This window comes from Eulemur rufifrons, chromosome 15, assembly GCF_041146395.1.
Source record: "Eulemur rufifrons isolate Redbay chromosome 15, OSU_ERuf_1, whole genome shotgun sequence".
In the NCBI taxonomy this organism is placed as follows: Eukaryota; Metazoa; Chordata; class Mammalia; order Primates; family Lemuridae; genus Eulemur; species Eulemur rufifrons.
The window spans coordinates 46,764,196-46,780,938 of record NC_090997.1 but is presented as its reverse complement, the minus strand read 5'-3'; the positions used below and the strand labels follow the sequence as shown (position 1 = coordinate 46,780,938).

Below are 16,743 nucleotides of genomic sequence, written 5' to 3'. Positions count from 1 at the left end.
GAAATATACATTGATCCTTTAGTCTAAATTTAGGTAATTCTTCATTATTTATATAAAAAAGGGAATGGTAGGACATATTGTTTCAAATAGTCTTTACTTTCAGATGTGTTTGTGTTGTTTAAAAGCCATCCTCAAATGGCACAGAGTAGATGATGCTGCTAAAATGAAGTGAAGATGCACTGAACAGTTGATTGATCGTTAACTCAAATGACCAAACTCTACCCTTACCAGATACCTTCTGAGCACTTTTTAAGACCAGTAAAAACCAATGACTCAAGTATTAGGTATTAACATTCTGCTTTAAGAAAAAAAACTATTAAAGAATTGCCTCAGTATTTAATTTTTTGTTATACTTATTATGGAAATGTCAAATAAGTTGGTTGTCATGTGACTTTAATATATTTTTGTCTTCTGTAGAAGTGTTTAATATACTTTTCTTTTCCACAGATGTGTTTTCACCAAATTCAGCTCATTCTACTTCCTCCAAGAGTCAGTCTGATCTCAATAAGGAAAATCAAAAGCCAATTTGCAAATCTGACAAATGTACAGAAGCAGACGCCTGTAAGAATTCATCTTCAGATGAATTAGAAGAAGGAGAAATTATAAGTGATAGTGAACAATCTAAACCACAAAAAAGTTTTGTAAAAAATGCCAAGCCTAGAGCTTCTGGTGAAGTGCAGAACTCAAAAACTATCCCAGGAAGTAGGAGAAGTACTATGCATTTGGATAAAGACAATACGAAAACATCTGTAAAAATCCATCAGACTAATAGCAAATGGAATAAAAGACCTGGTCAGTCTAGCAGATCTTCAAAAACAGAGAAGAAAGATAAAACAATGAGCACCTCCAGCTTGGAAAAAATAGTTCAAATTATTGCTGCACCCTCTTCTGTAAGAGAGATTATGCACATGTTACGAATGATAAGAAAACATGTAAGGAAAAATTATATGAAATTCAAGGTAAAATTTTCAATAATACAATTTCATAGAATTATTGAGTCAGCAATTTTGAGTTTGACATCACTAATTAAACACCTCAACTTATCCAAAATCTCTAAGTCAGTGACTATTTTACAGAAGAATCTCTGTGATGTTATAGAATCTAAACTTAAGCAAGTTAAAAAGAATGGCATAGTTGATCGTTTATTTGAACAGCAACTACCAGATATGAAAAAAAAATTGTGGAAGTTTGTAGATGAACAACTTGATTATTTGTTCGCAAAGCTAAAGAAAATCTTAGTGAAGTTTTCTGACTCCATAAACTTTGGAAGTGATAGTGATGAAGGAAAACTTGAAAAAAGAAGTAAAGAGAAAGGACAATATTCAAATTGTCGGAAGCGGAATGTGGACAATTGCAACAAAGAAATGCTGAAGGAAAAATCACCAAAATCAGAAGACTCTATTCATCGTAAGTCTTCACTGGGATATAAAAAATCTGAGGAAAAACATCAAGACCAAAGTATCTCCAATATTAACACAGTAAAGGATGACATTAAAAAAACTTTTAATCCCTGCTTTGATATTATAAAAAACTCTCAATCCGAAGAGCACACCTTGGAACTAAACAGTCCAAGCACCCCAAAGCCAGGAAAAAATGAAGGAAGCAGTATAGAGGATGCACAGACATCCCAGCATGCACCTTTGAAGCCAGAACGTAGTTTTGAAATTCTTACTGAACAGCAAGCATCTAGCCTTACTTTTAATTTAGTGAGTGATGCACAGATGGGTGAAATATTTAAAAGTTTGTTGCAAGGTTCTGATCTTTTAGACAGCAGTGTTAATTGTACTGATAAAAGTGAGTGGGAGTTAAAGACACCAGAGAAACAGCTGCTAGAGAGTCTTAAGTGTGAATCTATACCAGCTTGTGCAACGGAAGAGCTAGTTTCAGGGGTGGCTTCTCCTTGTCCCAAAATGATAAGTGATGATAATTGGTCATTATTATCATCTGAAAAAGGTCCATCTTTGTCTTCGGGGCTTTCATTGCCAGTTCATCCTGATGTGTTAGATGAAAGTTGCATGTTTGAAGTGTCTACCAACATAGCTTTAAGTAAAGATAATGTATGTAGTTCAGAAAAGAGCAAGCCCTGCATTTCTTCCATACTTCTTGAAGATCTGGCAGTCTCTTTAACAGTACCTTCACCTCTGAAGTCAGATGGTCACCTCAGTTTCTTAAAGCCTGAAGTTTTGTCTAGTTCAACTCCTGAAGAAGTTATTAGTGCCCATTTTAGTGAAGATGCCTTACTTGAGGAAGAGGATGCATCTGAGCAAGATATTCATTTAGCTCTGGAGTCTGATAATTCAAGTAGTAAATCAAGTTGTTCTTCATCATGGACCAGCCGGTCTGTTGCTCCAGGCTTTCAGTACCACCCTAATCTACCCATGCACGCTGTTATAATGGAAAAGTCCAATGATCATTTCATTGTGAAAATACGGCGTGCAGCACCATCTACCTCTCCTGGTCTTAAACAGAGCATGTCTGATGAGTCATTGGCATCTTTGCCCAGAGTTGGAAAGGAAGCTGATGAAGCAGCAGAGAAAGAATATATTTCATGTCAGGACACAGTTTTTAAATCTGTGGAGGAATTGCAAAATTCTAACAAAAATGTTGATAGTGGTAAATCAACTCATGAAGAACAGAACCCCATGATACAAACACAGGTTCCTGATATATATGAATTTCTTAAAGATGCGTCAGGTAAGGTGGGTCATAGTGATGAAGTGGCTAATGAATGTTTCAAGTTACATCAAGTATGGGAACCAAAAGTGCCTGAAAGCATTGAAGAATTGCCTTCAATGGAAGAAATTCCACATTCTGTTGAGGATCATCTTCCAAACACATACATAGACCTAACAAAAGATCCTGTCGCTGAGACCAAAAACTTGGGGAAATTCATAGAAGTAACAGTTTTAAATATTGATCAGTTGGGATGTTCTGGAGGCAATTTAGATCAAAATGCTCAAATATTAGACAATTCTTTGCAGCCTGATACTGTAGGTGCTTTTATTGATTTGACACAAGATGCTTCAAGTGAGAGTAAAAGTGAAAGTAACCATCCTGCATTAGCTGTTGAAGGGTTAGGGTGTCAAGAAGTATGCGTAGTTGAAGATAACTGTGTGGAAGAAAAGGTGCAAATGGCAAACAGGCCTTTGGAATGCATTGTTGAGGAAACCTATATCGATTTGACCACAGAATCTCCTGTTTCATGTGAAGTAAAAAAGGATGATTTAAAATCAGAGCCAGCATCAAATTGTGATAGTACAGAGCTTCCTGGGACTTTGGATAATGCTCACAAAAAGAGAAAAAACCTTTCTGATCCAAATCATGTTTCTCAGAAAAAACAAAGAAAGGAAACAGACTTAACTAGTAGGGAGAAGACCAAGAAACTTACCCAAGATTCTGGTGAGAAAGGTGAAGCTCACCGAAAGAAAGCCAATAAGAAAAAGGGCCCTACAGTGAATAAAGATCCTTCATCATCAAAGGCAAGCCCAGGGATAAAGGATTCATCAGCAGCACTCACCACTTCTACAAGTCTTTCTGCAAAGAATGTTGTTAAAAAGAAGGGAGAAATTATAGTTTCATGGACAAGGTAAGAATCTTGTGAGGCATTTTAAATCACCAGGAAATTTTGAGAGGTGAGAAATCTAGTGTCATGTCCTCATAGTTTTATCCCATCCTAAAATAAGGAAAGTGATGACTTCAAAAGTGGCTAAAAGTAGTTGAAGATACATCCCAGGGTAGAGTCCAGTTATACTGTGGGACAATCTAGAGCTATGGTCCTCAACCCCTGAGCTGTGGTTTGTGGTCTGTTAGGGACCAGATGCAGAGGTCCTCCCCCATACCCCCACTTGTGTCCCATCCATGGAAAAATTGTCTTCCATGAAACTTAGGAACAGGGGTGGGGTGGGGGGATGGGTGCATAGCAGGAGGTGAGCGAAGAAGTTTCATCTGTATTTATCGCTCACATCACCACCTGAGCTCTGCCCACCCTCTGTCCGTGGAAGAATTGTCTGCCATGAAACTGGTCCCTGGTGCCAAAAAGATTGGGGACTGTTGGTCTAGAGCATTGGCTCTTAACCAGGCATATGCCGTAGCACCATGGATAGAGCTTTTCATTGTGTTTTAACTTTACTTTTTCAATTAAAGAGAATTCTTTCATTTGGAAGGAACTGGTATAAACACATTTTAGAAAGAAGGAATGACAGATGGTGAAACAGGGCAAAAAGTAGGAGCATTTGTAATTTGATTTTTCCTCTAAATTAAAAGTTTACAAACAGTTTCATAAACAGGTTGTACTTCTGAGTTTTGTATGAGCTTTTTAAGAAATGTAGATTTTAAGACCCCACTCAGACATAAAGGTAATCACAGTTAATGAGCCATTGGACTAGAGATGGACCATCTCCATACTTGACTAGAATGCCTAATGAGGAAGCTGACTTTTGTTAAAAGTGGTGATCAGTTTTGTTTAATACATCTCTCCTTAAATCCCCATTTCAGGTAACTTGCAGATGGCAGAATAAAATCTCAGATTTGTAATAATACACATTTGTTCAGACCATGTAGAAAAAGCAGAGATATGTGAGAATTAGAAGATCTGGATTCTATTTTAGTTCTTATTGTTCTGCTTATTATGTCTGTGATCATCTTTGGGTCTTAATTTTTTTCAGTAAATGTTAAAGGTAGAATTTAAAAAAACAAAACTTTAATTTTGTCATTAGGTAAATTAGTACATTTGTTGTAGAAAATTTGGGAAATATGAGCTCAAAGAAGAAAATCATCTATAATTGTATTTCTCAGAGGTAACTGTTGTCTATATTTTGGTTATATTGTTCATGTTTTTCCTTTTTCCTATGGATTTTAATTTCCCCTATTGGTACACATTAAGGCAGTAGAATTTTTATTACCTTTCTACTCTAATGTACAAAAGCTAAATATAATTTTTCCCTCCTCAGAAATGATGATCGGGAAATTTTATTGGAATGTCAGAAAAGAGGGCCATCTTTCAAAACATTTACATATTTAGCTGCCAAGTTGAATAAAAATCCAAATCAGGTAACTACCCAATTTTTACATCTCTTTTGGTTCACAGATGTTGCTATTCTAAATACTTAATTTTTTTTAAGACATGGGATTTTGCTATGTTGATCAGGCTAGATTGAAATTCCTGGGCTCAAGTGATTCTCCTGCCTCAGCCTTTCAAGTAGCTATAGATATTTATTAGCCGACTTCTTTAAAAGTATGGCTCATTGTAGGACCACTAAAAACTTGGTGATCTGGAAGAAGTGTGCCTGGAATTATCCCAATTTTTTTCCCTGTGTCTTACCATTTACTTATTTTATCTCAAGCAATTTTGTAATGATGTTTGGTTGTTTAAGAAAGTTTAATACTGAGAAGTTAAACTAGCGTTCACCTTTAGTATCAAGATATTTTATTTTTCTAAACATTACTTTCTCTTTATTATTGAGGGTAACTTTCTCTGTCTATCTTAGATGTTTTGTGAAAGTATTCTTCAAAGATGAATAAAGATTATTGAAATATTTATAATTAACACTCATTTTTAATTTTTTAGGTCTCAGAAAGATTCCAGCAGCTAATGAAGCTCTTTGAAAAGTCAAAATGCAGGTAGTTACTGGTTACACTACAGAAGACTAGTAAAGTAAATGTTTGACACTGTAATTGTGCAGTTAATGACCTGTTAGTCATTGATGATGTGAGTAGTGGGTGAGAAACATCCAGTTAAGTTCCTGCTTCAGTCACAGGTTGGAGGATGGTTGCTCGCATGGGCATCTAAGGTCACCTCATCCACAGGGCCGTGCTCAGAGTGAAGCCTGCTGCAGTTCAGATCAGTATGGCATGTCTCTTCCACCTTCTGATTGCTGATGAGTCTAAGGTGGGGGGAAATCCATTTGATGATTAATAGTGCATTTTTTATAGATGAAGAAAAATAAAAAAAATTCTTAAATAGCAGTATGTGGTTTATAACCAGTGAAGTCTGTGTAGTCATTGTAATTTAATATGTCACACATTTTTAATTAGGAGTACTAAATACTTTAAAATACAAAACATTCATAAACATGAAGTCCATTGTCATTTAAATAGATGACTTGGGCCGGGCGCGGTGGCTCACGCCTGTAATCCTAGCACTCTGGAAGGCCAAGGCGGGTGGATCGCTCAAGGTCAGGAGTTCGAGACCAGCCTGAGCAAGAGCAAGACCCCATCTCTACTAAAAATAGAAAGAAATTATCTGGCCAACTAAAATATATATAGAAAAAATTAGCCGGGCATGGTGGCGCATGCCTGTAGTCCCAGCTACTCGGGAGGCTGAGGCAGTAGGATTGCTTAAGCCCAGGAGTTTGAGGTTGCTGTGAGCTAGGCTGATGCCACAGCATTCTAGCCTGGGCAACAGAGCAAGACTCTGTCTCAAAAAAAAAATAACATTCACAGATATGTTTCCTCAGTTTCTGGTACTTCCTGTAAAAGCCATTCTTATACAGGTTCATTAAGGCAATAATATTTAAACTGGCAGAGGTTGGATACAGTGGCACACTCCTATAGTCTCAGCTACTCAAGTAGGCTAAGGCAGGAGGATCACGTGAGCCCAGGAGTTTGAGACTGTAGTGCACCCAGATTGTGCCTATGAATAGCTTCTACAATCCAGCCTGGGCAACAGAGACCCAGTTTTAAAAAACAAATAAATTGCCAGAAGGTTTTTTTCTGTAAGACCTCAGCCAATTGCTTAAATATTTTGTATTTTTATATTAGGAAAATTGTAAAGGTGTTTAATGTGTCACCGTATTTTTCAATTGATTTGCGGTCATAATTGTTTGATTGCAAAACACATAATTTTAAATTAAATGAAGTTTGAATTAAATCTAATAGAAACCACATTTATACATAGATCACAGTGTGAAGGTTTTTAAAAGTTTTTGAGTTATAAATCTCTGTCTCTAGCTCCAATGTTAATTACTGTCTTTAGATAATCTGTTGGCTGGGTGCAGTGGTTCACATCTATAATCCCAGCACTTTGGAAGGTTGAGGTGGGAGGATCGGCTTGAGGCCATGATTTCGAGACCAGCTTGGGAAGTATAGCAAGACCCCATCTGTACTAAAAAAAAAATTAGCCAGGCTTGGTGGTGTGCGCCCAGCTATTCAGGAGGTCGAGGCAGGAGGATAGTTTGAAACCCAGGAGTTCAGGGGGACAGTAAGCTATGATTGCTCCATTGCTCTCCAGCTTGGGCAGCAGAGCAAGACCTTGGCTCTTAAAAAAGAAGATAATCTGTTAATTTTTGTATCTTCTCAAGGCAACTGGTTTGCTAGTAAGATCTTCAAACTATGTTTTGTAGTTTACTGTGAAATTAAACTTCTATTTCTACAATTCAGAACGTAAGATTGAATAATGGGAAATTTGGAGAACCAGCTTATCTTAAAGAACTTTAAAAAAAATAGCTTAGGGCAAAAGTGGCTTGGTTATTTTTCAGATTCTCTGTGCTTTAAGATTTTCACTGCCTTAAAGAAATTAAATTGAGTTTCTTTGTTTTGCCTTAATATCTTAAAATACAATTTCTATTCTCTTGTGAAAAGAATGTAAATTCATGAAAGAAATAACTTGTATCTGAAAATGATGCTTATTAGTTCAAAATTTCCAAATTCCATTACAAATCTAAAATCTTTTTTACTTTTTACAAATCTAAAATCTTTTAATGAATTTGATAATTTGAGATTTTATTTGCTTGCATGATAGCACATGTAGTGAGTTAGTTCATTCCTAGCTTGTTTCTTAACTGATTTTTTTCCCCACGAGTACTATAGTTTCATTAAATCTTTGTCAAAATCAAAGTATAATGTTAGTTACCAAGCTGATTCTGTAAAAGCTGGTTCTTTAACACCAGTGTTGCCTAAGTGGAGCTCACTTAAAGGTAACACTTTATGAATGGTCATATCAGAAAAATAGAATCATAACTTTAGCATTTTCTTACATTACAGATAAGTTGCTGAATTCCTTGGAGTCTTAATTGATATTATATACTACACAGAAGCTTCGAATTCCTCATGTTTTAAATGGGGAACTAGAGGGAGGTTTTATCAAATTTTGATTACTAGATGATAATATACTTTTGTTGTTACTTTATTCTCTGATCTGAAGTCAGCATGTTCAGCTTGTTCCAGTCATCAGTCTGATTTGCTTACCTATTGTTGGTCAAAATATTTATTTTTAAACATGTTAGAACTTATCAAAATGAAAGCAACAGTGATGTATTGAAATCTTAGTTTTGATATTTTAAAGAAATGACTTTCTTTTCTAGATTTTTAAAAATAGTTTTCTAGCATTTTAAACTTTAACAAATATTGAGTTCAAGTTTTCATCCATTTTTATTTGCTTTTATAATTGCCCCTCATTTTGGTATATTGTAAAATAATATAAATAGTGTATTTGTAAATATGTGTAATTATAATGATGTATAATACTGTGTATGTGTGTTTGTGTATATGCACACACACAAATGGCTTTGCCTATCGAAGGATTTTTTTTATCTGTATGAAACTTTGTATAAAGTTTGTTTTCTATAACATTAATGTATAATAAAACCATGTAAAATTCTGTTATATTTTGATTAGAATGTTTCTTTTAGTGTGTTTAGATAACAATTAAAACCAAAAAAGGTAAAACACGCAGGGGACATGGGGAGCACTTTTGAAGTCGGTCATGGTGAGGGCATGCAGGCTAAATGGCTATGAGTAGATTCATTAGAGAAAACGGGTTGCCAGTGCCTTTCTCCTGGTACAGTGAACCATACCTCTGCTGCAGGTGTCTTCACAGGGAAAATTCAAGTAGCACAAGAGCCCTCTGGGGGAAGATTTGGAGAAAACAGGTATAAGAATTGATTAGCTTGGGCATTAGTTCTTCACCCCTTTTCCCCAGATTCATAGGATTGGTGGGTTACAATCTAGGCCCCAGACTCTAGGAAGTACCTTTTCCTGTTGCCATTTCTCCCAAGGTGTCCAAAGGGGAAGTCCTAACCTAAAGGATTACAAACAGAAATAATTAACTGTGGTTTTGGGCCGGGCGCGGTGGCTCACGCCTGTAATCCTAGCACTCTGGGAGGCCGAGGTGGGCGGATCGTTTGAGCTCAGGAGTTCGAGTCCAGCCTGAGCAAGAGCGAGACCCCATCTCTACTAAAAATAGAAAGAAATTATATGGACAGCTAAAAATATATATAGAAAAAATTAGCCGGGCATGGTGGCGCATGCTTGTAGTCCCAGCTACTCGGGAGGCTGAGACAGGAGGATCGCTTGAGCTCAGGAGTTTGAGGTTGCTGTGAGCTAGGCTGACGCCACGGCACTCACTCTAGCCTGGGCAACAGAGTGAGACTCTGTCTCAAAAAAAAAAAAAAAAAAAAAAAATTTGGTTTTGTATTGCTGGTGCTTTTCACTGTAAGGCTTGTCGCTGTCCCTTTCTTTGACTCCGCAGTACAAACTAGATGGCTGGCCTTCAGTCCTTCCCCAGTGCATACTGGCAACTCAGAAGATCCCATACCACCAGATATAAATGAATTCACAGGCATAGTAATTTGATGACTGAGAAATGCCAGTTTCACAAGAAAACAACAAACTGGATTACGTAAGATTTTTGGAATCATGGCCAGGTGCGGTGGCTCATGCCTCTAATCCTAGCACTCTGAGAGGCTGAGGCGGGAGGATAGCTTGAGGTCAGGAGTTCGAGACCAGCCTGAGCAAGAGCGAGACCCCGTCTCTACTAACAATAGAAAGAAAATTAGCTGGACAACTAAAAGTATGTAGAAAAATTAGCTGGGCATGGTGGCGCATGCCTGTAGTCCCAGCTGTGCAGGAGGCTGAGGCAGGAGGATTGCTTAAGCCCAGGAGTTTGAGGTTGCTGTGAGCTAGGCTGATGCCATGGCACTCCAGCCCAGGCAACAGAGTGGGACTCTGTCTCAAAAAAAAAAAAAAAGACCTTCGGAATCTAAAATGAAGCTAATAAACATTAAAAGAAAAAAATAAGGATTTTAGCAATATGATACATGGATAAGAAATAATGAAACATTTAAAATAAAAACAATAAATGGAGTAAAAATAGAATAGATACAGCTGAAGAATGAATTACTGAGTGGGCAAATCAGACTGAGAAACTCCCAGAAGGAAGCAAAAAAATAGGAAATGTGAAAGCAGATTTAAGCAAGGAGGGCAGAAGTAGATGTGCCAACATTCACATAATAAGAGACCTAGAAGGAGAAAAGTTTAAATAGAGGTTGAAAGGGCCACAGAGTGCCAAACAAGAGAGAATACCCACATGCAGACACATACTGAAATTTAAGAGTCTCAGATGAGAAAATTCTAAAAACTTTTAGGTAGAGTATATAAAAGAGCAAGAATCAGATTGACTTCACTCAGTCTTTTAAAGCTCAATACTGGGTGTAGGAAAACAGTGTAATATTTTTAAAATACTGGACTTAAAAAGTTTTAATCTGTTTAAATTGTCATTAGTGAGGGTTTACTAAAAACATTAAGATTTACCAAAGATCCACATGGACAATTTTTAGAAAAAACAGTCAACAAAAAGCAAGTCCAGAAGATACTGCAAAAGCTAGGAGGATAGCAGTGGTCAGATACTTTGGTAAAATGTTTATGGGGAAGAAAGATTTAAAAAGAAAAGGAAATATATGCATGATAAACCAGAATTAATAATTTTAGGCAATATCAACACAATGGAGAGTAGAGGAGATCAAGGAAACATACAAATGTTAAAGTTATTGCCTTGTTAGGATGAGGTTATAGATACAAAAATGTCAAACTTAAAATCGAGGTATGACACTCATATAGAAAAGTGCATATAAGAAGTAGCTTAATGAACATTCACAAAGTGAACACTTGTATCTTACCACCCAGGTCAAGAATTAGAACATTACCAGCACTCCAGAGGGCCCCCACTCCCTGCCTTCATTCCTAGTTATACTCCTTCCATCTCCCTAATGGTAAACACTATTGCTGACTTATAGATTAGTTTTGCCTGTTTTTCAACATTCAGATGGAATCATAACTGTTATCTATTCTTATTTGGCAGTATGTGAGGTTGATGCTTATGTTGAGTATAGTAAATTTTTTCTCACTGCTGTGTTTATTTCAATTGAATGAATATACCACAATTAATTTATCTTATTGTCAGACATTTGTGTTTCAGTTTGGGGCTGTTACGAATAGTGCTGTTAGGCACAGTTTAAAAGAAAATTGTGGCAAATATAAAATTTAGCATTTTAACCATTTTTAGATGTACAGTTCAGTGGCATTAAGTGCATTTATATTGTGATCATCACTACCACCAATCACCAGATCTTTTTCATCTTCCCAAACTGAAACTCTACCCATTAAACAGTAACTTCCCATTTCCTGCTTGCTCCAGCCCCTAGTAACCTAGTGGTTACTTTTACTTTCTGTCTCTATGAATTTGACTACTCTAGGTATCTCATATAAATGGAATCCCACAGTATTTGTCCTTTTGCATCTGGCTTGTTTCACTTCGCATAATATCTTCAAGGTTCATCCATGATGTAGCATGTGTCAGAATTTCCTTCCTTTTAAAGGCTGAATAACATTCCATTGTATTCTTTTGTAAGGCTGAACAGGATTACATTGTGTATACGGTATATACCACATTTTCTTTATCCATTCATTTGTTAATGGAAACTTAGGTTGATTCCATATCTTGGCTATTGTGAATAGTGCTGCAATGAACATAGGAATATAGATATCTCTTCAACATAGTGATTTCAAGTCACTTGGATATATATACTCAGAAATAGACTTGCTGGATAATATGGTAGTTCTATTTTTAGTTTTTTGAGGAAATTCCATACAGTTTTCCATAATGGCTGTACTAATTTACATTCTCACCACAGTGTTCCCTTTTATCTCTGTCCCCTCCAACACTTGTTGTGTTTTACCTTTTTCATAATAGTTATTCTGACAGGTGTAAGGTGATATATCTCATTTTGGTTTTAATTTGTATTTCCCTAATGATTAGTGATGAGCATTTTTTAAATATATTTATTGGCCATTTGTATGTTGTCTTTTGAGAAGTTTTTTTGGGTCCTGTGCCCATTTTAAAATTGGGTTATTTGTTTTTTGCTATTGAGTTGAGTTCCTTATATATTTTAGATATCAACCCTTTATCAGATTTCTAGTTTGCATATATTTTCTCCCAATGTGTAGGTTGTTTCTTCACTCTTTTTATTGTTTCCTTTGCTGTGCAGAAGCTTTTTAGTTTGATGCAATCACATTTGTCTATTGCTTTTGTTGCCTGTGCTTTTGGGGTCAAATCTGAAAAATTCAATGCCCAGACCAATGTCAGATAAGCTTTCCCTTATGTTTTCTTCTAGCAGTTTTGCAGTTTCAGATCTTCCACTTAAGTCTTTAATCCATTTTGAATTGATTTTTGTATGTGATGTGAAATAGAATCTAATTTCATTCTTCTGCATGTGGATATCCAGTTTTCCCAACACCATTTATTGAAGAGACTGTCCTTTACTCATTGTGTGTTCTTGTTACCTTTTCGAAAATCAATTGACCATATATGCATGGGTTGAATTCTGGGTTGTCTATTTTGTTCCATTGGTTAATGCATCTACTTTTATGCCATTACTATGCGGTTTGATTACTATAGCTTTGTAGTAGATTTTGAAGTCAGGTAGTGGGGTATTCCAGCTTTGTTTTTTTTGCTCAAGATTGTCTTGGCTGTTTCGGGTCTTCATGGTTCCATACAAATTTTAGTTTGTTTTTTCTGTTTGATTGATTGATTGATTTTTTTTGTTGCCATTGGAACTCAATGTTTTTTCTATTTTTGTGAAAAATGACATTGGAATTTGGGTAGGGATCGCATTGCAGATTGCTTTGGGTAGTATGAACATTTTAACAATATTAATTTTTCTAATCATGAATGTGGAGTATCTTTTCATCTATTTGTATCTTCTTTACTTTCTTTACACTTGATCTTAGCCAAAAGGACAAGAAGTGATTTCTTCAATTTATTTCATCAATGTTTTATAGTTTTCAGTGTAGCGGTCATTCACCTCCTTGGTTAAATTTATTCCTAAGTATATTTTTTTGTAGCTATTGTAAATGGGATTGTTTTCCTGATTTCTTTTTTGGATAATTTGTTGTTGGCATATAAAAATGTGACTGATTTTTGCATGTTGATTTTGTATCCTGTAAATTTTCTGAATTTATTTTAAATTTTTTTGGTAGAGCCTTTAGGGTTTTCTCTATATAAAAATCATGTTAACAGCAAAACACAATTTCACTTCCTCCTTTCCTGTTGGATGCCTTTTATTTTTTTCTTGCCTAATTAATCTGGCAAAGACTTCTAGTACTATGTTGAATAGAAGTGGTGAGAATGGACTTCCTTATCTTATTTCTGATTGTAGGGGAAAAGTTTTCAATGCTTTACCATTGAGCATGATGTTAACTGTGAGCTTGTCTTATATAGCCTTTATTGTGTTAAGTTACATTCCTTCCATACCTAATTTTTTGTGACTATTTTTCTTATTTTTAGGATTCTTTGTATAATCTGGATATGAGCCCTTTGATAGTTCTATATGTGGAAATACCTTTTTGTAGTTTTCCTTTCACTGTTTCAAATGTATCTTTTCATGAAGAAACATAAAAAACAATTAGAAAATTTAAAAAGCCTAAGTCTTAAGGTAGACTGCTGCTGTGATATTGCTTGTTCTAACACATCATTCAGAAACATCTGGAAACTAGGCTCAAATATTTTTTTCTGCTCCTCAGTTAACTGGTCATAGGAACTGCACATAAGTCTATAGGTGTGGATTGAGTGAGAGGAGAAGCAGGTACAGTACTAGGTATCAAAGGAGTCTGAGCCACTTGCTGATGCAACTTACATCTTCCAGATCTGCTTCAAGCTGATCTTTTACATAACAGTTACACTTATGGCTGTATTGCTGCTGTGTGTGCTCAACCTTATGGTTGGATAGGTCAGATAATACCCAGTTCATTCTGTACATCTCAGGTCACCTGGTCACTTGATGTGCCATGGTCAGGCATTTAGTCTGTGTAAGGGCCTAACTTTGCTCCAAACACTGGAGTTCTGCACTGTGATTCTTTTATTGAAGTTGCCAGAGACAATGTATGCAACATATTTATTAGCTACAGTTTCTTTGAGTATGATCTAATTTGCTGGGATTTTGCACTGCTTTTCCACTGCAGCCTGAACGTACTACAGAGCTTTTTCTTTCTCTGTTCCCGGTAAAACCCCACACAGCCTTACAAGTTACTCATTAAATAGGCCAAAGTAACACATCAAATGGCCTCCAGAATTCACAAAGGCTTATCAAGCGTTGTGTCTTTTTTTTTGGTGGTGGTAGTGGTAGTTGTACTGTAAGGGACAGCAACTTATCTTTCACTTTGGAAGGACCGGAGCTCTAGAAACTTTGCTGAGGTGGCAGATCCCTTAATTTTTGTGGGGTTTATATCCTACCCCACAGCTTGCATTTATCTATTACTAAAATATCTACAGTACTTGTTACTTCTTGCTCATCAGATCTAATCAGCATAATGTTATCAATGTAGTGACCCAGTATGATATTCTGGGCAATGTCAAGATTATCTAGGCCTCTGTGGACTAGATTATGGCAGAGAACAGGAAAATTGATGTAGCCCTCAGGCAAGATGCTGAAAGATGTATTGTTGACCCTGCCAGATAAAAACAAATTGTTGGGGCTTGGCAGCAAGCATTGTAACAGTTGAGAACCTTATAGATATCAAGAAAGCATCCATTCTCAGATATCAGGGGTGCTCAGCTCAAGGAAGTTCATAATATGATATATATATACATATATATTTCATAATATATATATTTCTATAAACATACAGGATTGTTTTAGAGTTTTAAATCTAGTATTCCAATGTATGTATTGTTTTGTGATTTCCTTTATTCAGTCAGAATACTTTTGAAATTTATGTCAATACAACCTCATTCAATTTTTTTTAAAAAGCAAACTGCTTCTGATAATATTTGCAAATTGGTATACAGAATAAAGCTCTTTTGCTTCCTGGCTATTTGAGGATCGACCGTCATCATGAAAGACACAGTAACTATCCGGACCAGGAAGTTCATGACAAACTGACTACTTCAGAGGAAACAAATGGTCATCGATGTCCTTCACCCTGGGAAGGCAGCAGTACCAAAGACAGAAATTAGGGAAAAACTAGCCAAAATGTACAAGACTACACCAGATGTCATCTTTGTATTTGGATTCAGAACTTACTTTGGTGGTGGCAAGACAACTGGCTTTGGCATGATTTACGATTCCTTGAATTATGCAAAGAAAAAGTAACCCAAACATAGGCTTGCAAGGCATGGCCTATATGAGAAGAAAAAGACACAATAAGGAAGCAGTGAAAGGAATGCAAGAACAGAATGAAGAAAGTCAGGGGCACTGCAAAGGCCGATGTTGGTGCTGGCAAAAAGCCGAAGGAGAAAAGATTCTGCAATGACGTTATCTGCAGCCATTGTGTGGATTTTTCACAAGAGGATCAATAAACTTAAAAACTTAAAAAAAGGTGGGGTGCAGTGGCTCACACCTGTAATCCTAGCACTCTGGAGCCAAGGCAGGTGGATTGTTTGAGCTCAGGAGTTCGACACCAGCCTGAGCAAGAGTGAGACCCCCGTATCTACTAAAAATAGAAAGAAAATTAGCTGGACAACTAAACAATATATAGAAAAAATTAGCCGGGCATGATGGCGCATGCCTGTAGTCCTAGCTACTCAGGAGGCTGAGGCAGTAGGATCGCTTAAGCCCAGGAGTTTGAGGTTGCTGCGAGCTAGGCTGACGCCACGGCACTCAAGCCCAGGCAACAGAGTGAGATTCTGTCTCAAAAAAAAAAAAAAAAAACCCCAACAGAAAAGCATTTGCCATGTCAATGGCTGCATACCATGTAACAAGACTAAGTTGATTTGCTCCGTTAAAGATGCCACATCTGGAACTGTAACTGCAATTGGATTCACTATATGATTAAGGTCCTCATTTTCTAAGGTCTGTTATTTCCTTTCTGGACAGGGGATGAGGTAGGTAGTACCCCTCTGCACCTTTCAAGTCTTTAATAGAGGCACTAACCTCTGCAATTGCCCCAAGGGTGAAGTATTGGTTTTTTGCAGGGGGATTTATATCTTCCATCCTACTCTTTCCTCTGCATGTCCTTGTGCTCTGTGTTTTCCCCACCCCCTTTCTTAATTTCTTTTGGATTGGTTATTTTTAATTCAATTTTCCATCTATTTTCTGTCCTCTGTATTTACCTTAGAGATTACATATGCATCCTTTACTTATCAATGTTTAATGTTCTGACTCTGGTAAAATGCATTTAAAGGTATTAAATTCATTACTTTCCAAGTGACTTTTATAATTAAATATCAAGGGCTTTCTTGGACAGTATACCCAACACTATACAAATGCACATATTAATACATCATATGTTTTTGCCTTTAGTTTATTCTGACAGTCAATTTGTACCTGGGATTAGTGTGCCAGGCTAGTGGAAGTTTAATGTCACCTGTGTACCTTTCATTATCATCCTTTCTTTAAAACTAAGCAACCAAAAATAGAATACGTAAGAATACTGATGCTTATGAACAATCATAATTTTATGCACTTCCACATTTTATAGGGAAAAGAGGAGGCTTAGAAATGTGCCTAGGAGCTGTGATTTGAAGCCATCACT

The 16,743-nt window shown here is 36.4% G+C and overlaps 1 protein-coding gene and 1 pseudogene across 1 annotated transcript in view; both read left to right on the top strand.

The window, feature by feature from the left end:
- The window catches only part of CASP8AP2 (caspase 8 associated protein 2), a 31,262-nt gene extending 25,370 nt beyond the window's left edge, over positions 1–5,892 (top strand). The window contains exons 8-10 of the mRNA XM_069487803.1: positions 448–3,586; positions 4,950–5,049; positions 5,567–5,892. Coding sequence (XP_069343904.1) covers positions 448–3,586; positions 4,950–5,049; positions 5,567–5,623 — 3,296 coding nt within the window. The 3' untranslated portion in view covers positions 5,624–5,892. The remainder of the gene's footprint in view (positions 1–447; positions 3,587–4,949; positions 5,050–5,566) is intronic.
- Positions 5,893–15,076: 9,184 nt separating this feature from the next.
- LOC138395501 (small ribosomal subunit protein eS24-like) lies at positions 15,077–15,574 on the top strand (annotated as a pseudogene).
- The last annotated feature ends 1,169 nt before the right edge of the window (positions 15,575–16,743 follow it).